The following is a 25,715-nucleotide window of genomic DNA, read 5'->3' as shown; positions in this document are numbered from 1 at the left end:
AGGATTTCTATAGCGAGGAATTCATTTATGACATTATTTTTCAATTTTAACCAATGTAATTGCTGTAATTAGCATAATTAGCATAATGCACTAATTACCATATATGTGCAATATATACATTCCTTTGTAATTTTATATCGAAAATGCCCAAATACAAGAAAAATACAGCTATCCCATGGTTTTCTAAGACAAGGAATCAATTTCTGACATTATTTTTCCCCTTTTTGCCAATGTAATTGTCGTAATTAGTATGATTAGCATAATGCGCTAATTAAGACATATGTGCAATACATATATTCCTTTGTCATTTATATAAAAAATGCCTAAATATACATGAATAATACAGCTATCCCATGGTCTTCTATGCCGAGAAATTAATTTCTGACATTATTATTTTCTTTTTTTACCAATGTAATTATTGTAATTAGTATAATTACCATAATGCGCTAATTAACATATATGTGCAATATGTATATATATTCCTTTGCCATTTTATACTAAGTGAGAATGCCCGAAAACAAATAATACAGCTATCCTATAGTTTTTCGATGATGAATTCTTTTGTGACATTATCTTTTTTCCTTTTAACCAAGGTTATTGTTGTAATTAGCTTAATTAGCATAATGCGCTAATTAACATTATTAGCAATAAATATATTTCTATGTCAAAGTACTGTCTACATCGGCCTGAAAACATGAATGATGCAGCTCTTCCAATGTTTTCTATGTTGATGAATTCATTTATAACAGTAATATTCAATTTTAACCAATGTCAATGCCTTAATTAGAATTACTGGCTCAATGCACTAATTAACTTCTATGTGCAATATATTAAGTATATATTCCTATGTTAGTTTATAATATCGAGACTGCCTGAAAATATGAAAAATACAGCTATCCTATGGTTAGTGTTAATTAAAATATAGGTGCAATACATATATTTCGTGGTCACTGTAGTTATTGTCTCGCCTGCATAGCAGAGCGAGACTATATAGGCGCCGCTTTTCCGATGGCGGCGGCGACGGCAGCGTCGTCAACACTGAAATCCTATAAACCAAGCAATGCCAATGTCATCATAACTTAGAAAGCATATGAACCTAGTTCATGAAACTGGGACATAAAGGTAATCAAGTATTACTGAACATCTTGCCTTAGTTTCAGGTCATATGACTAAGGTCAAAGGTCATTTAGGGCCAATGAACTAAAATCTTGTTGGGGAATACATATCGAAATCTTAAGTTTTTGAAATGTCGTCATAACCTAGAAAGTGTATGGACCTAGTTTACGAAACTTAAACATAAGGGTAATCAAGTAATACTGAACATCCTGTCTGAGTTTCAGGTCACATGAGCTAGGTCAAAGGTCACTTAGCGGCAATGAACTTTGGCCATGTTGGGGGTATTTGTGGAATTGTCAACATAACTTTAAAAGTTTATGGATCCACATGTAGTTCATGAAACTTGGACATTAAGTGCAACCATGTACGTCTATCCCTGTACATCTTTTGCGTAAGTCAGGTCAAATGCAGTGGCGTAGCTACGGGGGGGGGGGCCTGGGGGGCACGTGCCCCCCTGAGATTTGGTGTGCCTCCCCAGGTGCCCCCCCAGAAAAAATTGGCAGAGCAAAAAAAAAGAAAAGAAAAAAGGGAGAAAGCAGAAAGAAAGAGGAAAAGAAGAAAAAAGACAGAAGAAAAAAGAAGAGGAGGAAGACGAGTGAATGAAATAATGTGAGGGGAAGACTTGCAATTAAAAAAATATTTTCATGTTACTAGAATTTTTGCTGGCGCTTCGCGCCATAACTGCCTGTTCGATGGGATTCATATCTTGCTCAATAGGCTGATGTGGAGCAAGTTTTGAAGTCAATATGCAAAACATATTTTAGCTCGGACATCGAGCTTTCATTATTTTTTTTCATTTACAAATTTAAGTGCTCTGTAAAATGTTATGGTCTACATATCAGCATTTTAAGCTCACGCTGCGTGGTCACATTGTTTGATTTCCCAAGTTTATATTGTCTACGCGTATTCCATAATGTTCCATTAAACAAATGTATTCAGAATGCCAAGATTTTAGGTCTAAATATAAAACATGCGCGATAGCCTGCATGTTCTTTATATTATCCAGTTTTGCATCAGAATATCAATAATTGTCTGCTCACGCTTCACGATCGCATTATTAATGATACCCAATTGACTATATCCTAATTATGACTTACCAAATATGAATAGAGTGTCCTGCTTTTAGGTCTAAAATCTCACTTTCTTCCTCTTGCGCTTCGCGCTCGCATCAATTGTTTAGTTACATACCCATCCCATCAATTAATACAAAACGTGTTTAGAATGACCTTTTTTTTTTAGGTCGGAATGTCAAAAAATTTTCTCGCGCTTCGCGCTCGCATTATTGAAATATATACCGTCTTCGTGGTTAACTGTAAGCAGTCCTTCACAGGTCTCTTTTCGATAATGCTCGAACTGTTGATAAAAATTCTGTTCGTGCTTGGGGGTACATACGAATCTTGTTCAGGATCACACAAAATTAGATTTTCATCAAAAATACATTAAACATGTTAAATTAAAAAAAATCGCTCGCGCTTCGCGCTCGCACTTTTATAAGGCTTATGAAATTATTTTATGTTTATGTTCTGTTATAAAAATAAGAATAAGAAGTGAATGATATTTGTGAAGATAATTTCTGGCCTGGTCCCCTATTGGCGAAAGTCAGATCCTCCCTTGTGGACACATAGACACACACCGGAAAATGGCCGGTGCCCCCCCCCTGAAATATCAAGGACCCCCCAGTGCCCCCCCGGGAAAAAAATCCTAGCTACGCCACTGGTCAAATGACCAAGATCACAGGTAATGTAAGGTCAATGAACTTTGGCCATGTTAGTGGTATTTTTTAACTTGGCATCATAAGTTTATGGATCTAGTTCATGAAACATAAACATATGGGTAATCAAGGATAAGGAATGTTTTGCACACGTGTTAGGTCATTTGACCATGGTCAAAGGCCATTTTGGATAAATGGACATCATATGAATCTTTCTTATGTGAATATTTTATGCAATTGCTGTTTTCAAAGTCAAAAGTGCTGCTATATCAAATCGCGTAATGCACGCGAGACTGCCAGAGGCGTTCCACTTTGATTAGCTCATGCTAATTAAGCTAATTACAGCATTAACATAGTGTAAATTGAAATATGATATCATAAATGAATTCCTCGTCATAGAAAACTATGAAATAGCTGTATTATTCATGTTTTCGGGCATTTTTTAAATATAGAATGACAAAGGAATATATATTTATATGTAATTATATTGTTAATTGTGTTAATTAGCGCAGTATACTGATAACGCTAATTACAGAATAACATTTGTTAAACGGGGAAAATAATGTCACAAAAGAATTCTTCATCCTAGAAAACCATAGGATAGCTGTAATTATTTATGTTTTCAAGCTTTCTCAATATAAAATGACAAAGGAATATATATGTATTGCACATATTATGTTAATTAGCGCATTATGCTAATTACGAAAATTGCATTGGTAAAAATAATGTCATAAATGAATTCCTAGTCATAGGAAATCATAGGATAGCTGTACTATTCATGTTTTCGGGCATTCTTGATGACAAAGGAATATATGTTATATGTAAATATTGCTCATAAATTAATTAGCGCATTATGCTAATTACGCTAATTAAAACAATAACATTTGTTAAAAGGGAAAAATAATTTCACAAAAGAATTCCTCATAGAATAATACGTTGGCCAATCCGTATTCCATTGAAAAAAAAATCGATGACATCACATTTGAAACGTCCTCCCCTACATATTTCCCCGCCGTCCCTGAGAGCTGATATGAAAATAAAGTTATAATAATCTCACACAATCTCACTAAGATTCGAGCATAACACGGGTGGTATATACGCAAAATAGAGAGACTATTACGTCACACACTCTTAATTTCTAAATTTCTATTTTTATTGTGTGTTTGGGTTATTTAACTTATCAAAATCAAATTGATGTTGTGGCTTTTTGTATGGATTGTTCACAATAAAGATTTCTCTGAATCCCCCCCCCCGACAGATTATTCATTTTCTCCCAAACCGTCATTTTATTCTCTCTATATAATGCAGGCTACACGAGGGAAGTAAAGCATACGAGACTGGTATGTGTGGTCAAAGTTTTCTAATCTTCCGGATTCTTTATTATTCTCAGAAGAAAGGATAGCAAAGAAATGTTTTGAGGCCTATTTTTCATCATGAGAGCAACACAGCCATAAGACACGAATCGAATTGGTCAAGAATAGAAATGAAAATCTAGTACCTGAATTACCATGTGGGCTTGTAGGGAAGAAAATTTCCACCATGAATGGAAGATAGGGCCACAAGAGTTTCTCATAGACTTTTAATTGGAAGATATACCGTATAATACTCTTTTTTTATGTACTGAAATATATAAAGACGAGACGCAAGAAATGCAATAGTAATTAAATTACGTATAAGAATGCTAAGATGAGCAACATCTTGACCCGCAAATAATGATGATCCTAGCTAAGTATATGGGTTTTCTCCTTCAATACTACGATCTCTGCAATATGGGATATGGTGGGGATCAACATTTATAATGTTGTCAACGCGTTAAAGGTGTTATGATGCGCTCACGTATAAGAAGTAAAAAGGGTATCAAATTACCAAATCCAGAAAATAGCGTATATATAAATATTTACTCTGGAAACGTGTTACTTTATCATGAAAATATAATTTACTAGGAATTACGGAGGGGGTGGGTATGAAAAAAATGAGACGGACTATGAGACCTTTTGTGATGTAGACGGATGATTACTTTTTAGGGTCTACTTTAAAGGTCAAGTCCACCCCAGAAAAATGTTGATTTAAATCAATAGAGAAAAATCAAACAAGCATGGCGCTGAAAATTTCATCAAAATCGAATGTAAAATAAGAAAGTTACGACAATATTTAAAATTTCGCTTATTTTTCACAAAACAGTTTTATGCACAATTCAGTGACATGCAAATGTGAGAGTCGATAATGTCCTTGCAATCACTATTTCTTTTGTATTTTATTGTTTGAATTATACAATATTTCATTTTTACATAATACAATAAGGACCAACTAGATTGAACCATAAAATATTAAAACAATGGTAATATCTCAGGGCCATGGAGGAATAAAACTTTGTTTCACAGGACAATGGCATACAAAAGAAATAGTGAGTGATGTCAACAGTTCCCTCATTATACCGAACAGGATGTGAATAGAAATTAAGCGAAACTAAAAAAATCTTAACTTTCTTATTTTACATCCGATTTTGATGAAAGATTTAGTGTTATTCTTGTTGGATTTTTTTTCTCATTTTTTAATCAACTTTTTCTTCGGGTGTTCTTTAAGGAACTTCTTAAGCTGGAGGAACTACAGGCGGGCCAACCACAGCGGGCGTCGTCGGGTTCTTGTGTCTGTTGGATACTTCAATAAGATACTCGTAGCACTCTGGTATCTGAGGATCCTGAGTGTAGTTACAGATGCAGTCTGTGTCGCGATTGCAACAGGGTACGATCGACATGTCGAAGGAGTCCAGAAGCGGCGCTCCCGCTACCAACGAAGCGTTGTGTACCCTGACGGCTTCCTGGATCTGGGCCAATTCATCGGCGAACTGATCCACGTTGAGCGGGTAGGCCTCGCCGGGGTCTTGGAAGAGATCGAAAAGGAGGGGTGGGTCGTGGAATTTCACGCATTCGCCTTCGCACTCGTTGCAGTCGAAGTAGTCTTCGATCGGGAAACCGCCATCGCAGCGCTCACCGTACGTGGGCTGATCGAGTACACGTTGGGTTCTGTTGAAATCAATCGTTTATCTTCATTGGGCTAATGTTTATCGCAAAAATGAAATTCAAAGCACACAAAGGACTACAATGAACAGCATACTGATTATCATATTTATCTGATGTACAATTATGGACTTCTTTAAACAAACGAAAAGTACGGTAGGCCTACGTTTCCTGGTCTAATTTGAAGGTACTGGTCTGCAAATCCAATACAATTTACAAATAAGATAAACCTATTTTTTTCGAGCAAACACCTAAGAATTAATTTTGTTTACTTTACATGTGATCAAAATCAATTGATGTGGTAGTCATGATGAGAACAGAGTTGCCAGCAAATTACAAAAAGGGTACTATCTTTAAAAAAACACAGAGCAAAACAATTTTCACGTTGTTTTTTTTTTCTCCAAAAAACACTCGAATCATCTGTCCTTGACTTATCAAGATCTGTAAACTCACCTGTAATGTGCCTTGTATTGTCCAAGTCGAGCAGCCATTAGGTTGTTCTTACAGTAAAAGAAGAATCCTTCAGTATGGGGCGACTTATGTGTCTTTGGATCGAGGATCAGACCCTTGATACTCTTACCGTCTACCACCCGACCTTCTGGAAATGTGCCAGAGGGCGCCCCACCGAGATCAGCAGCGGTTTTGATGATGTCCATGGATGTGACCAGTTCGTTCGAGATACCGGGTTTGACTGTCCCCGGCCAATAGACGATGTAGGGGATCCGATGACCACCCTCCCACGAGAGCGATTTACCACCTAAAAGACAAGTTTATGAGTTTTAAAGTTGTTTTCCCAGGGTTCCTTAATAAATCTGAGTTTGAATAAAGTAGTTCCACAATGAGCAACTAGCCATTTCATAGTCCTGTTGAAGGCACCACCCCTATATCTGTTTGTATCTATCATGTAACCCTTTGAAAAACTTCGACAAATTGACAAATTGTGTCTATTTTGCTCACTGTATTCAGAATGACTTGCATACATTAATTCAGCTTTCCTTTCACCGGAGTCGAATATTTTCAGATTTCTTTTAATAATCACAAGCAAGATGTCGTCATATCAACTGCAAAAATAAGATGTAAAGACAGTTCATTCTACAATACCTCTAAACACGTTGGCATCCCCGCCCTCCTCACAGTACTCTCGGTGTGGACCGTGGTCAGAGATGAAGAAAATCACAGTATTGTCCAAGATTTTGTTGTCTTCTAGAGCATCGGTGATGTTCTTAACAGCTTGATGCATCTCCAAGAGATTGTCACCATAGCGACCTATATAGAGAGAGGGGGAGGGAGAGAGAGAGGGGGGGGGGAGAAGGAGAAAAGAGGAAAACAATGAAATTTTCAATTCCCATTCATCTTGGGGGAAAATGTGGGGTTCAGAATATAAACAAAAATATTTGAAGTATGAAAATGTCTGTATATTGTATTTGGTGCCACATTAGTCATGTTAGTTTCTGTCAGATAATCCCAATTTGCAAATTTGGCTATGACGTCACCTTTTTACACAGTCCCTGATAAGCTCAATAAGGGATAATACCAGTTACCTCGATCCGCATTAAAGTGGGTCAGACGCTGTTTAATTTTCAACTTGCTCTTTGATACTTTCTTTACTAAGTCCTCAATTTGCTCCATATCTCCAAGAGTCTCAAAAGTTATCACGATGACGCCTCTGTAAGTGCCAAAGCGGTAGTGGACTTTTTACTTCAAGTTTGAGGTGATGCCGACACCACATACAAAGATTTCCTTTTAATCTTTCTTAATAATATTAAGAAAGATTAAAAGGAAATCTTTGTATGTGGTGTCGGCATCACATCATATTATGTCCTTTGGGCATGAGATTGGAAGTGAGCTGCATGCGTGTGCTAAAACATGCTTACAACCATGGACCTGTGATAGGTCCATGTTACAACGTACAATGTCCGTGTGATTTCCATGTTAGGGTACTAACAGAGGCCGTACCTACGCGTGCGACTCATGTACGTTGTCCTTTCTCACTCGGTGTGCTCTTGTACAGGGTACACGCGTCACCAATACTGGGGTGAATCTGTAGCGACCATGCTACGGCGTGTCTGCTTCATTTTGTTCTGAAATCAGTATAGAGAATATATTCACCAAGTACGGATCGCCAAATTTTACCAACGTTTTTGCAAGTAAACACCACGCACTTGCAAGTATATGGCGGCTTGCGACCACGGCTTTATGCAACTAATATTTTCAGTTTTCCGCTGCCCATTCGTATGAGACGGGTGCTACTTAAAAATCGCTTTATTAATTAATTGAAAAGTGAGTTGACTGAGTTCAAGCGCACAGCCTAGCCACATTGACATACTAGTTTGATTAGAATATAGGCGAAGCAGATATTTATCAAATTAAACATTGTGTACATCGCCCACTGTTAAAGGACAAGTCTACCCCAACAAAAACTTGATTTGAATAAAAAGAGAAAAATTCAACAAGCATAACACTGAAAATTTCATCAAGATCGGATGTAAAATAAGAAAGTTATGGCATTTTAAAGTTTCGCTTATTTTCAACGAAATAGTTATATGAACGAACCAGTTACATCCAAATGAGAGAGTTGATGACATCACCCACTCACTATTTCTTTTGTATTTTATTATATGAAATAAGAAATATTTTTATTTTCTCGTCATTGTCATGTGAAATGAAGTTTTATTCCTCCCTGAACATATGGAATTCCATTATTTTAACATTTTGTGCTTCAGGCAAGGAGGTCCTAATCGTCAAATTCGTAAAAATTGAAATATTGTATAATTCAAACAATAAAAACAAAAGAAATAGTGAGTGAGTGACATCATCGACTCTCTCATTTGGATGTAACTGGCTCGTTCATATAACTATTTTGTTGAAAATAAGCGAAAGTTTGAAATGTCATAACTTTTTTATTTTACATCCGATTTTGATGAAATTTTCAGCATTGTGTTTGTTTGATTTTTCTCTATCGATTCAAATCAACATTTTTCTGAGGTGGACTTGACCTTTAAGGACAAATGGACAGAAGGCATTGACGGCGGAAGCCAAACAAATTAGGGGGGGGGGTCCACCTGAAAGTTTGGGATGGACACAGGTAAAAAAAAATTGACGAGCAAAAAAAAGTTTCCGACAAAGAATTTAGGGGGGGCTTCCCCCACCACGAATTTAGGGGGGGCAGACCCCCCCCCCCCCCCCCCCTCTGCTTCCGCCGCCTATGACGGAAGGCTATATTAAAAACAGTATGAGAAGTAATATTTACCGCGGCGGGAAGTACAGGCGAAGTCCGGATGGGAGAAGAGGCTGGTGTGCATGTGAGCAAAGGCAACATAGAGGAAGAACGGTTCCCGTTTCTTTCGATTGATGAAATGAACAGCGTCATTCGTAAAGAGTTGCGTCAGACCGCGATGCTGATACGGTTGAGCCTTGAGGGTGGCATTGTAGTACAAGTAGCAGGCTTGGGTGTTCGGAAAGTCCAAGTGGAGCTGAAATAGACAGAAAGATAAGATGCTCAGAGTGGATGGACAGGGAGCTGGAGAAGATGGTGACAGGCCCACTTACATTGACGAGTGGATACCATGCGCGACCAAAAAAACACGTAAAAAGGATGTCTTTTTTACGATAGGGCACGTTACGTACGAAACGTGATAAAGGTGTCAAAAACACAAAAATAATGAAAAAGGGTATCTATTTCGCTAGGAAAATTACGTGTTTAGGGTCGAATTTGTGGGGATGATAAAACAAAATTAAAATGTTTTATAAAGGATGTCCTGTTTGCCCCAACACTTCGTGTTTAGAGTCCGATTTGCGCAAGGTGTAGAAGGTGGGGTCATACCAAACCAAATAAGTTAAAGCCGACGACCGAAGGACCCGTAACAATAAACTTGTTTAGGGGTTCGTTTCAGGGAATATTTGCCAAGTGTATCGTTTTGTTTCCAAGACTTGTTAAGGGTAGGGTTTCACACGCCAATACTTGTTAAGGGGTGCATTTTCAGAATATGGAAATTACGTGTTTACGGTGCTTTTCGAGACCCGATGGTCGCGCATGGTATCCACTCGTCAATGGAAGTGCCCCCCCCCCCCGGGGTGACAGGATAGTATGTGTGGAATAGAGGAATTGAGAGAGGGGAAAGAAAGAGAGGGGGACGAGGAGGACGCATGCCAGAAGAGAGAGAAAAAAAAATGCTAGAGCAGAATGTGTAAGGGTCAAGATAATAAGAGGGTCGAGATAAATCAAGGGGGTCCAAGATAAAAACAAAACTAAAAAAAGATAAATAAAATGGGATAAATGAAATTGAAGGCATTAGGAGCAGTCTGTGTATAATATTGTCAAGCCATATCAACGTTTTAAAATATCAATTAAAACATTGCTTGAAGATGTGCATACCTGTCGGCTTCCTTCGTTTAATGAAATGGAGAAGAGGGTCGGAGACTATAAAGCAAATACCACTGTCATAGTGATACGAGAAGAATCGAACATTGTATACATTGCCGAAAATGCAAAATTGTATAATGTAGGCCTGTATTAGAAAGTCTTTATTATCACTTGGGATTCGAATCCACGACTTCCCGTTCTGAAGCCGGCACTCTACTGGCGAGCCAACATGCCAGGAAAAAGTGGCACCTCTTTATTTTTCCAATAAAGCGAAATTTGTTTTGTAATTTGGAAGTTATACGCTGTTAACATCCCCCAATAGAGATCGAATGTCCAACATAAATTTATTTTATTTAACAGGGTAGGGGATTCGAAAAAATAGTCACATTCACAAATATGTAAGTAAGAAGAATTCCGTTGCTATGTCAGGCAGTAATCATAGTCACTGAATATTACACGCTTTCTAAACATTTTTTATACTTAAGAATTGTTGGTATGCGTGGCCCTAGGAAGCAGTGGTGCTACAGCACCCCAAAATCTATCTTTTGGGTGCTGCGTGTGTTATTTTACATAGGCAGCACCCCCTGGTAATCTGGTAGGTATGACGAATGACAGAAATATAATGAAAACGAACGACGTTTTGTAAAAACCCCGACCCCTCTTCATAATTGTCCTATACACAGTGCTTGAAATAGTGCTTAAATTCACCCGCTTCAGATCGGAATATCAAATATTTTCAGCTCGCGCTTCGCGCTCGCGTTATTGATTTTCAAAATAAAAAAAAGGAATTATAATGCCCTATTCTAGGTCTAAATCTGAACTCGCGCACGCATGTTTATTCAGATACGCAGCTTTTTTTATTATTTAAAACGTGCTTAAATTATTAAGTTTTAGATCAGAATATCAAAATTTTTGTGCTCGTGCATTACCTATCCTGTTCATGATTAGAAAAGTGCTTAGAATGTCCCGTATTTAGGTCTGAAATCTACACAGATTAATCAAGACCCTTGTAGTTATGATTTTTTTTTTAAAACAAGTGCACACCTAGTAATCAATAATGTATATAGCGTTTCCATTTATTTTAAAGCAGGATAAAAGAGCATTGTAGAATAAATGCCTTGCTCACGGGTATAGGTGCCGTGGCCGGGGATCGAACCCCGGACTTTCCATGTGCCATTCCACCGAGAGTTTACTGTGTATCAATTAAAATTGAGGAAAGAGAGCAAAGCAGATTACAATAGGTTGATTGAAATCCTCAGAACTGAACTAAGCATTGAATTACATCCATGCATGGCAGAAGAGGGGGGGGGGTTGGGGGATTGCAACCCTCCCCCCCCAAAAAAAAAAAAAATCCGGGGACCATTTTTTTAATCTTATCTTTTTTTTAAACTTGTAATTTTATTTCATTCTATTTCTATGTATTTATTTCATTTTTTATTATTATTATTATCATTATTATTGGTTTTTTTTTTTTTTTTTTGGGGGGGGGGGGTTGGGCGAACAATAATGTCACAGAGTCCCTTGCCCCCCCCCCCACCATCAGCTTTTTTGAGGACACGGGCCACCCCCAAATAACAAGCTAGGCCAGCGTTGCCGATTCTCATCCCCATAATCCCCACATTAAAAAAAAAAAATTGGGAGATTGTTGAAGTCTTTGGGGATGAAAAATAAATATTTGGGAATGAAAATAATATTGAGTTTTATGAAAAACGAATTTGGGGATTTTCTGTCAAAATTTGGCAGTATTAGGCTAACAGTGCTCATTCCAAGGTATTCAATTCTTTATATCTGTGTTGTTAACTGGCCTTACATTGCAGGAAAATGCAACTTAATTTTACAAATTTTCATGGGGGTTAATTTGGCAACGACCTTTATACCAAAAATAGTGGTGTTTTAGATGCAAGAAAACGCCATTTTCACACACAGATTTTCAAAAATGTTCCCTACTGTGGGAGGGGGGACACCCCTCCCACACCCTCCCCCCTCGCTCCGCTCGCTTGGACTCGGTCGCTACGCTCCCTCGCATACCACCCCAACCCCCCTTTATAAAAAGCTGGATCCGCCCCTGCATGGTTGAATAAACTTGGGTCGATCAAATCGACTTTATATCTGCTGGGATTTTCCGCTTCGTAAGAAATGTTCTAATGACCAAATGAATAGCAATTGACAGAAATGTGAAGATACTTCCAGTCCCCGTATGATCATATTTTTAGTGTAAAAAATATCAGGAAAATCTGTGGACGCACATTTTGACGTGACGTTTGTTTCGAAGGTTCGTAAATCAGAAATATGCAAATTGCATAAAGGCCCCTACCAAGATGTTTGTTCGTAAAGCAATTTTCGTTGATCAAAGCGAAAAGAAAATACGGTTTGTTATTCCGAAGATTTATTAATCGACAGTGAAATAAGGTTCGTTATTCAGAATATTCGTCACTAGTGCGAGACCCAGTTGCGAGAATGAAGTACGGTTCGACAGCCTGAATATAAAAGGTATACATTTATATAAAAATTAATCTCATAAGAATAACATGCGAACCTTATTTCATTTTCGGAAAAACAAACTTTAATTCGATCAATGAACCCAATTTTACTGAATAATATCGACCCTTCTAAGTATTCGAACCTCCGGAATTATGAACTGTGACCCACCTTTTGGTACTGTCTTGTAATCGTTTGAATAAAGTCTAGCGTAACTGGTTAAATATAAAAAGTCTATTCACTTTGCTTGGTGAATTGAAAGCTATGTCTGCTCAACCATGTAGAGGATACAATCTACTCTAATGTAATCCCTTAGAAAAGAATAGAAGTTTGTTATCTTTTTATATGACTTTGTAAAGGCCTATTCCATCCAATCTAAAAAGATTTTAAAGGACACCATAGAAGAACAGAGGTATTTTGTTAATACCGCTGAAATGGGCCATCCACCATATTTCATATTATCTACATAAGATTTGATAAATTTGAACATATATCTATTTTATTATTTTCATATGGAAATATATGCAAACAAACAACAAACATTTCTTTTAAATGTGAAGAAATAATAAAACAAGCATAAGGCTGAAATTTTCATAAAGATTGCAAGTAAAATTAGGAAGTTATAAAATTTTGCATAATTCAAGACCCTGACCGGTGTAAAAACAATCGTACATCAAAATAAAGGTAATGATTCATACAATACAAATATACCAAAAAATATTACATATATCTCCTTCCAATAATTAAAAGTATTAAATAAAAATCAAAGAAACTGCTCCTCCAAAGTACGCTTCGATTGAGCACCCCCATGTCGCCTGGAAATGATGACGTCACGTTGTGTCTGGAGGGTTGTGATGCCATAGGTTTGTGTACAAAAGCATTGGGTATTTTCTTCCATTTCCATGTTAGGAATCCATTTTTTTTTCGTTTTCAGATGAAAATGGCACTCAAAATTATTCACTGTTCAAATTGTTGTAAACCTACAACTATTCACTACCTTTTTTGTGATTTCTTTGTTTGGCTCTTATTGGGCCTAAATTGCTATGTCAGGAAAAGTTAGTTGTTATACATAATCTAAATGCAGATAGAATTGAAATCTGCGCCAAATAAGCAGGAAATAAAATATGGCAAAAACTACTTCAAAACTGTAGATTTCATAAATTCAAGCTTGTGAGAAAAAAAATATGTGATATCCCTCTGTGATAGGACTGAAGAGAATGAAATGCGTTATCTGCAAAAGCAAAAAATCACACAGTTTTTCTATGTACAAACCTATGGAATCAGGACACTTCTTACACAACGTGACGTCACGGTCTCGAGGCAGGTGAAAAGCACATTAAAGCCTATTATTTTCTAAGCGGGGTTCGAAGCCCGATAATTGGAATATTCTTAAGCAAAATACTCAGCTGGGAAGCGGTGAAAATGCATAAAGCGTATACATTGCTGTATATTAGCTTATAAGCTTTAAATTGGTATATGATTTGTCAATTTCATTTTCGGGTCCGGTCTGGATCTTACAGTAAAAACAATGACATATGTGCACCCTATTTGGTGCCTTAATCCTGACGGGGGCCTATTTCATAAGGGGTTATAACTATATGGTTACTCTGCCACTATGACAGCTACCACGGTAAAAACATGGTTCAGCAGCCAATCACAATCAAGGTATCCATGGTAGTAATAGTTAATGACAAACTTACAATAAACGGGCCTTTGGAGTCAGAGTCACAATACATAATGACCCTGCCAATTTCAACTTTGTTCCCAGAACTGCCATCAGGGACGTTTTCATCATGAATATTAAACTCGATATGTAGAAATATTGATTTCTTATTGTTACATATTATTTTGCAAAACCGGTTATTTCAATTTTACATACAGTACATGGTGGGTAAAAAAATTAAATCGCCCACCCATCTGGCCCAGGAACACTAAATCACACACGCAAATTAGAAATTTGCTATAACGAAACTTATCTATTCTTTTATTTTTAGATTTTAAGACTTTTTTTAAAGCTGAGATGTCTCTCAAAATGCTATAGACTTGATAAATTCGAAGCTCAAAATCAATGGACCACAAAAAGATGTGTCAGTATAGTTTGGGCAAGAAAAGATGAAATCGACATCATGGCAAACTTTAAGGTGAACATGGTAAAAACTCTTTATATCTTTGTCAGGAGAAGTAGAGTTGTCCAGTGCAGTCTTCGCAGGGGAGAAACACAATGACTTTCTTTTCATCTTAATTAATGACATTCTCCACAGTGAAAAGAATACCCAAGTCTGACCAACGAGGATTGTTGTTCGTGGATGTCTCTAGATTTAGCTATGACACATTTACTTTCTTTAAAAATCATTTACAAAAGGAACAGTGAAGGAACATTGAAGACTCCCTCTACGACTGACTTACCCCGGTATCGTCACACTTCCAGCTATTGGTGAAGGGGAGATTATGACCCACGAATTCAAAACCATGATTGTAAGGAAGATGGGCCCCATCGGATGAAGTGTGCTCATTGATTCCTGAAGTACAAAAAAAAAAAAATAGAAGTGGTGTATATACTCATATACAAACACAGCTGCATCTCGGTTGACCTGACCGCGATATTCAATCATTTTATTTTTATTGTGTTATTATACTTAAAGAAAATTATTAGACAGTTTTGAATAAGCAGTCTAGGCCTATATAGGAAGAGTCATCAGAAATGGACCCGACATACTTGAGGACCACTAAACATTAGTAAACATTATAAAACGGCGCTTTGGATCACCTAATTCCATCATTGCATAAAGAATGATAAATAGGCCTGTCTCACTATTCCACTTGAAAATAGATTCGTGTAATATGACGATTCAAAAGTATTGAAGACTGCATGTATATGACTAATGACATTTATGACTAAAACTATAATAATCCACATTTTTTAAGACATATAAAGTGCAGTTTTCACGGGCTAACGGATGATCGGCAAAGGCTTCGAATTCGATATAAGGGAATTGATAAAAGTAAAAAGTCAAACGATCGCAGGGGTCGGAGTCCCTGTCCATATTGCTCGCAGGAGTTGTTTCCAGGTAAGCGGGAATTTGACACAAATATTTTGGGAACACACATCCCGCACTTATTCATTACGTGGTTCACATACTTATCTCTAAAATATTAATATGCGCACATAGGCGGCACCAGGAGTTAATGATGGGGGAGGGATCGTACAGGGGGGGGGGGCAAACTTTATATGACGCCTTACTCAGTTGGATAGCATGACTTGGTTGAAGTACATGACTATTTCATTTAAAGATCCTGGGGAGGTAGGGGGTCGGAAGGACGGTGCGTAGAATGCTTTCATTGCGCACTCCGTAAAATGATTTAAAAAGCGATTAGGGATGACCCTTTTTAACCTTGTCATTAAAAAAAAAAAATAGTACCATGTAAAAGTCCGACTCTGGATCCGTACCTCTCTGTATACCCATTTTCCTTCTTCTTCCCTTATCTCCCTCTGTTTTGCTCTTTTCTCTTTTTTTCTCACTACTTCAAAAATCGTATCGGGCAAAATTGTTAAAAAGTTGCGAGCGAGCAAAAATGTTGATATTATTAACAAATCCAATTTTTGTGATAGATTTTTACATAATATTCAGAAAATAATATCATATTTCACCTTTTCTTTTCATTTTCTTTTCATTGCTCTTTTTTGGTCGTGATTTTTTTTTTTTTGGGGGGGGGTAGGGAGACAAGCGACCCAAGCCCCTATAGCCCGGGGCCTCCTACAGACGACTTGCACAACCCACGTCGTCTGCTTTAAAGCCACCTGTTCTTTGCACGTAATTCGCACAGATTTTGTAAAAATTTCGCCTAAACTTTGCAAGAATCGTTAACAATTTTATTGTTGCAAGGTATTCGACAAAAAGAAAACTTGGGACTTTGCTGTCGTTTTCCTGATTAATTGCTTCTCTCGTGAATACAGTCCGATTGAGTTCTGACCAGGTTAGTGCAGGCGCGAGAGAGGGCGTCATTATACAGAAAGCCAGTAAACAGGCCGCCATCCTGAGAGTTGAAAGTAAAAAAAAAGATGAACTCTGCCAGTATAAGAATGATCCCTTTAACATAAATATTCAGGGTCGTTTAAACGGGAGGAAGGGGGCAGGTATACAAGGTGACAATACTTGCCACTTATTGATATATTCAAATTATGCTGAATGATTCTTATTATTTCTTTAATGTTAGTTAATTCTTAAGTTTTCGAATGACTTTCTTGTTATATTTATATCGTTATTTATTTTATGTATATTTTTTGTATCTAATGTAATTGTATTCTCATTGTATTTGATTATTTTTTTCATATGTCGAGGGTTGCTTGTTTACAAGTTTTTAACTGTTTTTTAGCAATCCTGGTATTTTATGTACTACGTTGTTTATATACATTATATTATTGTAATTTGATTTTTATCTGATACCAAATAAATGTTAATCTAATCTTAACATTCTCTTGTTGTTGTTGTTGGGGTTTTTTTTTGGCTTGCCAATTTTCACAAGAGGAAACTGATTAATGACTGATTCTCTAGTAAATGTTTCTTTGCTGGTCAAATATTCTCTGGAAGTATGATTATCAGGCCTACCGTTTGGTCCACAAGAAGAAAAAAATAGAAGACAGCTCTTTCTAAAAATATTGTACAGCTAGGTTTGAAATTGTCATCATAATCATCATATCACTACTACCACCACCACCAACATCATCATCACTACCACCACCACCATCATCATCATCACTACCACCACCACCACCATCATCATCATCACCACCACCACCATCATCATCATCATCAACATCAACAACATCATCATCATCACCATCATCATCATCATCATCACCATCATCATCATCATCACCACCACCATCATCATCATCATCATCATCACCACCACCACCACCATCATCATTATCATCATCATCATCACCATCATCACCATCGTCGTCACCACCGTCACCACCATCCATCACCATCATTCATCACTTACCAAGATGCCATTTCCCGACCATCCCAGTGGCGTATCCAGCAGCTTGCATCGCCTCAGCGATGGTAACCTCACTCTTTGGTAGACCGGTGGTCGTCCATGGCAGAAAGACACGAGTGTTGCCGTAAGTGCCGATTCGAATTGGGAGACGACCTGCGATTTTAAATATAAATATCGTACATTAAATATGGAATGATATTGATATGCATGCATGCATGATATGTATTCTATATTATACTGTATTATACAGTGCGTATCAATAAAAAGCTAACATTTTGAAAAAGTCCTGGGAATTGAAAAATATACAACATGGGAATAATTTTGTTCACATATATTCTTGGGTCTGGGTCTAATCTATCAAATAAAATCGAAACAAATTGACAGAATATTACACTTGAGTGGGCACTGTCCATTCTTGCAAAGCCCGCAGAAATGCATATTTTCACGCTGTGTCAAAGAAAAGAGGCGAACAAAAAACTGACCGTGCGGTACATTTCGCAAAGAATTCTTTTGCATTTTTAGCCAGTTGACATAAAACAGATACATTCAAACATTTTGTAACAACTTTGCCATGTTTGCCAACCAAATTAACATTTCAACCCTAGGTACGCACAACCTTAACCTATTTTGTGCCAGTTGGATCTGAGGACATAACTGAATGTAAAGTTTATTTCAGTCATCTCCAGCATGTTGTTTACTGATTTTTTTAATCATTCAAAGTGGGTTTACATATCATATTTCATTTAATACTTGTTTCTCAACACTTTTAAAAAGATTGACAGTGATTAACAGAAGGAAATTCAAGCCTAAGCCAATTCATGTGAATCACAGCTCCGTGTAAAGCAGATATCATCACGATGGCCTCAGTGTGTTGGGACGGTGGGGCGCAGTGGCGCTATAGGAAGAGTTTTGGGCAAGGAAACAAGATAAAAGGGTAAGATATCTTCAAATCAATCTTCTAAGCTAAAGTCCGTACTTCTACATGATTAAAGTCCACTTTTATTCATATAATTATTTCCAAGTTCTGCTTAAATCATTTTTCGCGAAATTTTCAAAAGGAAGTGGTGCTCAGTCAAGCGTAAAGATTTTTCAACAGTTATAGTCATTAATTTTTGCTTAAGGACATCTGTACTAATTTTTAAATGTGAAAAGAGCTTCAGGATAATACAAATATATAATACTAGAGGATTATTTCTAAGTTTAAACTTTTTTGATACGCACTGTAGAATGATATTAAAAAGACAGACATACACGAATAGGGTATATATTCTGCTGATAAAGTAGGGTAATTCTTACGAAATAAACAGAAACCTGCATGCCCTTATATAGTGCGTAAAGCAGTAGGCCCTTTATGGTTGAGTGCCCTCTCCCCTATGGACCGCCATATTTTCCCCTAATTTGCCTCAGGACCCATCTTACCTGTCATAATAGCCGATCTGCTTGGAGTACAGACAGAATCTCCCACGTATCCGTTGGTGAACCTCAAGCCATTGGCTGCCATGTGGTCAATGAAGCCTGGCTCCTGGGTAGGGTGGCCATACGACGTCAGATCTCCAACACCCATGTCGTCGGCAACCATCAGGATGACATTGGGTTTGTCGAGGGGAACCCGATTTGTACCTGTTTTGGGAGGACGATGCCATCCATGATGACCGCCATGATGACCACCATGATGACCACCGTGGTGACCACCGTGGTGACCACCGTGGTGACCACCGTGATGACCGCCATGATGACCACCATGATGACCACCATGATGACCGCCATGATGATGAGTAGGGCGTCCCATTCCGAACCATCTGTGCCCTTCCACACGGTCGAAAGCGACCAGGGCGATAATCAGCAGGGCCCCCAGTGATAAATATCTCATGGCGTTTTAGAATGCTTTCTCAGTTTAATCAAAATTCCTGAATTTCAACTGGAAATTTTCAGAATGCTGCCAAGTCAGTGATTTGACTGAAATATCTCTCAGCAGTTTCAATATATTTATATAGTTTCATTCTCAACAGGTTTCAGTTCAGAATTTGCCTTTCATCATGCATCGCCTGAAAATGCTACTTGACCTCGGGTGTGATATGAGTAATGATATTGATGGTATACCCGATCTTCCTACTTATACATCATTGTATCCGGTATTGAAATTGAAGTAGATGATTGGCAAAATCTCTGACGAATATTATGCGTGCGCATGTCGCGGGGCGTGTCGCTTGCGTGGAGAGGAAAATGGGAGTGACAGAAAAATTGACGAGTTGAGTCTTGACGAAAATTCAATTCAATTCGACTTATACATGTTATAAACACCATTTCCTGTTCATAAAAGGAAATATTCACCTTCAGTTTTCTTTATGGTGCATATTAAGAGGTGAAAAGAAAAGGTAAAAAAGGGGGTAAAAAGAGAGAAGGGAAAAAAAGAAGAGGGAAGGGGGCGTCGAATTGATGTTTTACTTAGGGGCGCCGAAATGATATTCGACATAGAATGCGTCGAATTTATGTTCGGCATAACGTCCATGGTAAATAAGCTGATATTGGTCTAACCTAATTAAACGTAAAGTTCTGGATTAACCAGTTCGAAGTTAACCATTGCATTAGTCGGCTCCTAGTATTAGGGATAAGACAGGTCCATATTTGAGGTAAAGTTAATGCGCTAGCCCTAGCCTAGCATTTTGTCTTGTCATTAATGGCAGCTAGTTTGATAAGTGTTTAAGAATTGGATATAGATATAGATCTAAGCCTATAAAGCCTATATAGGTAAATATGTAAGGGTACCGGTAATTTGAGGATGCTAATTCATTCTGGACATGCAACATGAATGCTAACGATCGCCATTGATCGAGGCAAAGATGAAGATCAAGTCCACGCGCATGCATACTCGTATTCCGACGACGCAAGTCATGAATATTCATATGTTGGTCCAGAACTGCAGTGGGGAAAAAATAATTTCGCTAACGGCACGCCGAATTGAAATTCGTAATAGGGACACCGAATTATTTTCAACCTAGGGGAGGGGGGCGCCAAATTGAAGTTCGATATAGGGGGCGCCGAATTTATGTCGACCTAGGGGCGCCGAATTGATGTTCGACCTAGGGGCGCCGAATTGAAGTTCGACATGTCATAGGAGCGCCAATTTGATGTTTGTCCTCTCGCGCTAAATTCATGATCAATCTAAAGAGGTGATGCCAAATTCATATTCGAATTTTGGAGCGCCAATTAGATGTTTGACCGGGGCGCCAAATTCATGTTTTACATGGGGAGGCCAAACTCATGTTTGCTCGCATCAAATGATCATAGTTAGATGCCCATCCTGTTCATGATTACCAAAAGTGCAAATTTTAGGCCAGAATATCAAAAATTTTCTTCTCGCTCTTCATGCTCGCATTAATTATTTTTAGTAAGGTGACGATCCCGCTCAGACTTTCCAACAACTGTCCAACGACTGAGTCGAATGATCAAAAATTTTCAGCTCGCGCTTCGCGCTCGCATCGATTATTAATATAGATACCATGGTAACAAAAAGTGCTTAGAATGTCAAATTTTTGGTCGGAAATTAAAAAATGGTCAGCTCGCGCTTCGCGCTCGCATAAAATATTGAAATAGATACCCATCCTATTGCTAATTACCAAGAGTACTTATTGGATTTTCAAAGTTTCAGAAGGGACTACCACTCTGATGAGAAGATAAACTAAATTGAAACCAAAAAGTGTTTAAAATCCTATGCTTTCTAGTTGCATTTATTCTTTTTAAAAAGTGGTATTGCAACATATTCATGATTTTTTCATGAACACATAAAACAAAAGTGGTCTACGATTACACTTTTTTCACGTGATAATGAAATACCATAATTCAACATGCATTTAAGGCACTTATGATTGCCTGGCGGGGGGGCGCTATTTTCTGAAAAGTTTACAGGGGCGCCAAAATTAGGTCGGGCCCCCGGGTGCAAATTCTCGATACGCGCCTGTATGAAGATACATAATGAAACGCGATTGATAAGCAGATAGTTTGAGGCCCACAAAATGAAATAAAATATAAATGACAGTATCCTCCCCCCTCATTCAAAGGTTAATGTGTATTAAAACTGTCCTTTGTGGCTTTGAAGATTTGTTTTTGTAACTCGGTCGCTTAGCTCCCTATAGTTTGATTCTTTTCAGAGTTGCTTAATTTAGTGCCCTTCTAATATTTCTGAAACTCCGTTTTCATAAGTTCGCAGCATTGTAAAGATTAAACATTATAAGAAATTATTGTAACCACTGACGTGTTTTATGGCGGCAATTCGAGGTGGCGCTGAAAACGCAAAAGATATAGGGGGAAATGATTGCATAATGAATCTTTATGATAAACAAGATGAATGCACCAGACATTGAGCTTAATTTGATGGCGTAAAATATATTTTTAGCTCGATCGCTTTGCTCCTTCGCACGATTTAAGCTTACCCCGGGTGCCAGAAACGCCACCAACTATCGTACACCAATTTCTATAGTTTATTGTGTGAATTTGAGAAAAAAAACCGGATGTTTTAACATTCTGGAAAGGCAAACCGAACCTTGCAATTGATTTTACTGGAAAGACACATTGAAATTTAAGTTTAAGACAATGAAAAACGATAAAATAAAGCAACTCAACTTCAAAACTCTTCATAGGATTTTACCGTATAGATACAACTTGTGGAGGTGGAAAATTGTAACAGACAACTTATGTATTTTCTGTAAAACAACAGAATCTTTTGTTCATGTTGTTTTAGAATGCCCAAGCGTATAAGCTTTCTGGAAACATATTGTGGATTTGATTAATTTAATGTTTAAAGAAAAAAATATATTAAACGAAAAATTATTAATAGTTAGTTCTGATTTCACACATGAAAAAAACAGTAGATTCAAACACAGTCCTTGGGTATGCTCAATATCCAATCTATTTGATGTATATCATTAATCATTTTAAGAGTAAACCACACAACCATGACAACAGTTATTCTACATGGAATGTGTTTGAATATGAAATTCTTGTAGACAACATCTCGGATGTTGTCTCTAAGACCCTGGATGTTACATGTTGGAAATTGAATGAATAAAGAACCTCTTACACGAGGGAAAAAAATCGTACACCAAACACAATTCATGGCCATGTACATGTATATACTATTTTCTGGGTGTCCTGAACTAAAACGCATGTTATTATCATTATTTTGTGATAAACAAGGGAAAACAACATTTTCGCTCGCTTGTTGCTTTAGCTAACTAACACTTTTATTTATTACGTATAAACAATGTTGGTTCTGCTCCCTCAAAAAATGTTAGCTTTCATCATGACCCTAGAGCAAAGTAAACATGGAATGCAAAACTGCATGCTTTGCTTCTGAGCATTCCTCTCCATTTTCAAATGTAAGTCATGAAATTACTTTGAGATTAAAGTTGAGGTTAAAGTTGCTTTCTATGAAACTTATTTATATTTTGTTTGTTTATAACAACGGCATTTTTTATGATAATTTTTAATCTGTTGAAAATGTACAGAAATGAATGAAATGAAAATTTAAAATATTCACAAAATAATGTTTTATTTTATTACATTGATCGGGTGCCTGATCCGATTAAATTTAATGTAAAATTGCAATATTCATCCTGCAAAATACATCTATATTTCATAATCTCCGAATCATTATGTTTAATGGAATGCACTTTAATATTTTAGTTATAAACTAGGACGGTAGGATTTTGGGGCAGTTTTTCAAAGTTAAAGATAAGCTTTAAGATTATGATAACTTATTAAAAAAAAAGATATTTCCTAGAATTGGCTTTATTTTATTGGGGTATATTTTTTTTGCTGTGCCATAAATGTTGTTATTTCATGAGTGATATAAATGGCTGCCGTGCCTGACAATGACTTTGCATCCGCCCTTATTTTCCACTCAATCTTTTTTAAATTACAAAATCAACTACAAAATTCAATTTGAATTTTTATTCCGAGGGGGGTCAAATTTTCCGAAAGAAAATTAATCAATAAGTCACAATAACATTATGAATATATAAAAAAAAAACACACAGTGCTACATTATATTCCTTTTTTAATGTAGTATCCTGGACAACAAAATAATGTTGAACTGGTTACAAATTATTTAATGAATATAATACAAGCAGCGTATACATGGCATATCTAACAGTCTAATGAAATTACTCACTGCTTTTACATTTCGTGTCTGCGTCGTCGCCCCATGCATGTCTTCCATCACTGTCGTCATCGTCGTCATGATCATGGTTACTACATCTATCTCTTTGATCGATCCCGCCATCTTTATCATCATCTGCTTCGACAGGACTCCAACACTTATACATAAGTACTAGACAGATCAAGATATGTGACAAGTGTAGCATTGTTCGGACACTCTCAAAACAGCGTACAATTAATGCAACCTAAGTCAATGGAAATGACAAAATAATATAAAGTCAGGTTGCGTTGTCTATTATGTATTCGTGGATAACATACATGGAAGCCTGATTGACGGATTAGTAGATATAATTCGAGTATAATGGCTTTAATTGTTGGTGATTTGCTGGTAGACATGAAACGTGCCACTGGTCATGATACTTCCACTCCGGACATCCCGAAACTAAACCCTCTGAATTCCAGTTACATTGACAATAAAAAAGAAATAATCGATGGGTTATAACAATAATTGCTTAAATTATATACCAACCTTGTTGATTTTCCTACAACTATTATCATGCCGTCTTTAAATCGTAAATAACGTCTAGTAAAAAAATGTTTATATTGAAATAAAACCGTATAGTTTCATAATCTGATGCTATTACATAGCCCTTCATATGTCATGACCAAGAATTTGTGATGATGTCTCATATCACTTTTAAAATACAGAATTTGAATTATAAAAAGTTATAATTTTTTGCTTCCTCGCTTTGCTCGCTCATGATCATGACTATTCTCATTTCGAACTTTTCCCATAGAGATATATATAATTAGTATACATCTCTATGACTTTTCCCCATATTTCTGAATCTATAATACCCAGCATATTTGTCTAATTGCGCCAGGGAAACAAATACAAAAGTAGCTATATTTGTTGATTAAATAAGAATGAATAAATAAAAGAAGGGGTGAGCATGCATGCCCTTAGAACCGACCCTTCAATAGACATATAATCGTACCCCCTCCCCCCCCCAGCCCGCGGGTCTAGGTAGCTTGTCGGTCGAATTCAATGATGTAAACAAGTTATCAAAATCTTAATTATTTGATTTGTGACGTCATATGCGAGCAGCTTTCCAACGTTTATATGGTAAAAATGAATGAAATGTCATTTTTTGCAGAAAATTGAAAATGATTTTTATTGTACCTTTAGTACTACACAGATGTCAATGGCGATAGTGACGACCGAAGTCGATAATTTCACACCCGCGCCTAAAATAAGAAAACAAAAAATAAGCCATCATCAAATAAAGACCATTAAAAATGAAATTTAAACATTTACATGACATAACATACGGACAACTGCTTGTTTTTTATATGACGTCACAAATTAAAACCTAGAAATTCTGGACCCCTGTGAAAAACAGTGGCTGATATATACGGCGTTCCATCCCCGAGTGGTAAATAAATAGATTAATGAAAATAAATAAAATAGAAATTCTAATAATTTGTGTATTTGTCGATAGGCCTATGCGGTATAAAGGAAGAAGGGGTAAGTTGAGCCATATTTTTGTTCTTTTTTTCATGATATAGCTTATATTGATCCGATTGATCCGATCAATCGCAACCATGGAACGCCATGCAAATTAAATTCATGTATTGCAAATTTTCTGTAGAAAAAAAACATGACACGGATGGATTTCAATAGAGTTACGATCGACCAATTGTAACTCTTTGTAAGACGAGGCCCTGAACTAACAATTGCTGTTATGTCTATATTATATTCAAAGATGCGTGTGGGTAAACAAGCTCTTATCTACACAGCACCAACTGTGGTGTTAACCAATGTACATAGAGGACCACACCAGTTATTTTACACTGGTGTTAAATTGGT

The 25,715-nt window shown here is 37.0% G+C and overlaps 1 protein-coding gene across 1 annotated transcript; it reads right to left on the bottom strand.

Annotated features, from left to right (window-relative positions):
* Window positions 1–4,172: 4,172 nt before the first annotated feature.
* LOC121411871 (arylsulfatase-like) lies at window positions 4,173–24,113 on the bottom strand. The gene is made up of 8 exons (XM_041604758.1): window positions 23,859–24,113; window positions 19,109–19,309; window positions 17,693–17,842; window positions 15,092–15,204; window positions 9,095–9,317; window positions 6,946–7,110; window positions 6,298–6,601; window positions 4,173–5,850 (listed from the first exon to the last, which is right to left on the bottom strand). Exons 1-8 carry the CDS (start codon window positions 24,049–24,051, stop codon window positions 5,418–5,420), a joined length of 1,782 nt encoding a protein of 593 aa, XP_041460692.1. The 5' UTR covers window positions 24,052–24,113; the 3' UTR covers window positions 4,173–5,417.
* Window positions 24,114–25,715: the final 1,602 nt, after the last annotated feature.

This window comes from Lytechinus variegatus, chromosome 1 (genome assembly GCF_018143015.1).
Source record: "Lytechinus variegatus isolate NC3 chromosome 1, Lvar_3.0, whole genome shotgun sequence".
Taxonomy (NCBI): domain Eukaryota; kingdom Metazoa; phylum Echinodermata; class Echinoidea; order Temnopleuroida; family Toxopneustidae; genus Lytechinus; species Lytechinus variegatus.
This window is presented reverse-complemented; position numbering and strand designations above follow the sequence as displayed.

Bases quoted from the DNA above. Each gene is read 5' to 3' on its own strand.
- LOC121411871 (XM_041604758.1), bottom strand. From the start codon at position 24,051: ATGCTACACTTGTCACATATCTTGATCTGTCTAGTACTTATGTATAAG. The intron at 9,318-15,091 runs GTAAGTCAGTCG...TGTCTATTTCAG, and splicing joins GGAAGTGTGACGATACCGGG to CTCCACTTGGACTTTCCGAA. The intron at 5,851-6,297 runs GTGAGTTTACAG...TGATTTCAACAG, and splicing joins CAATACAAGGCACATTACAG to AACCCAACGTGTACTCGATC.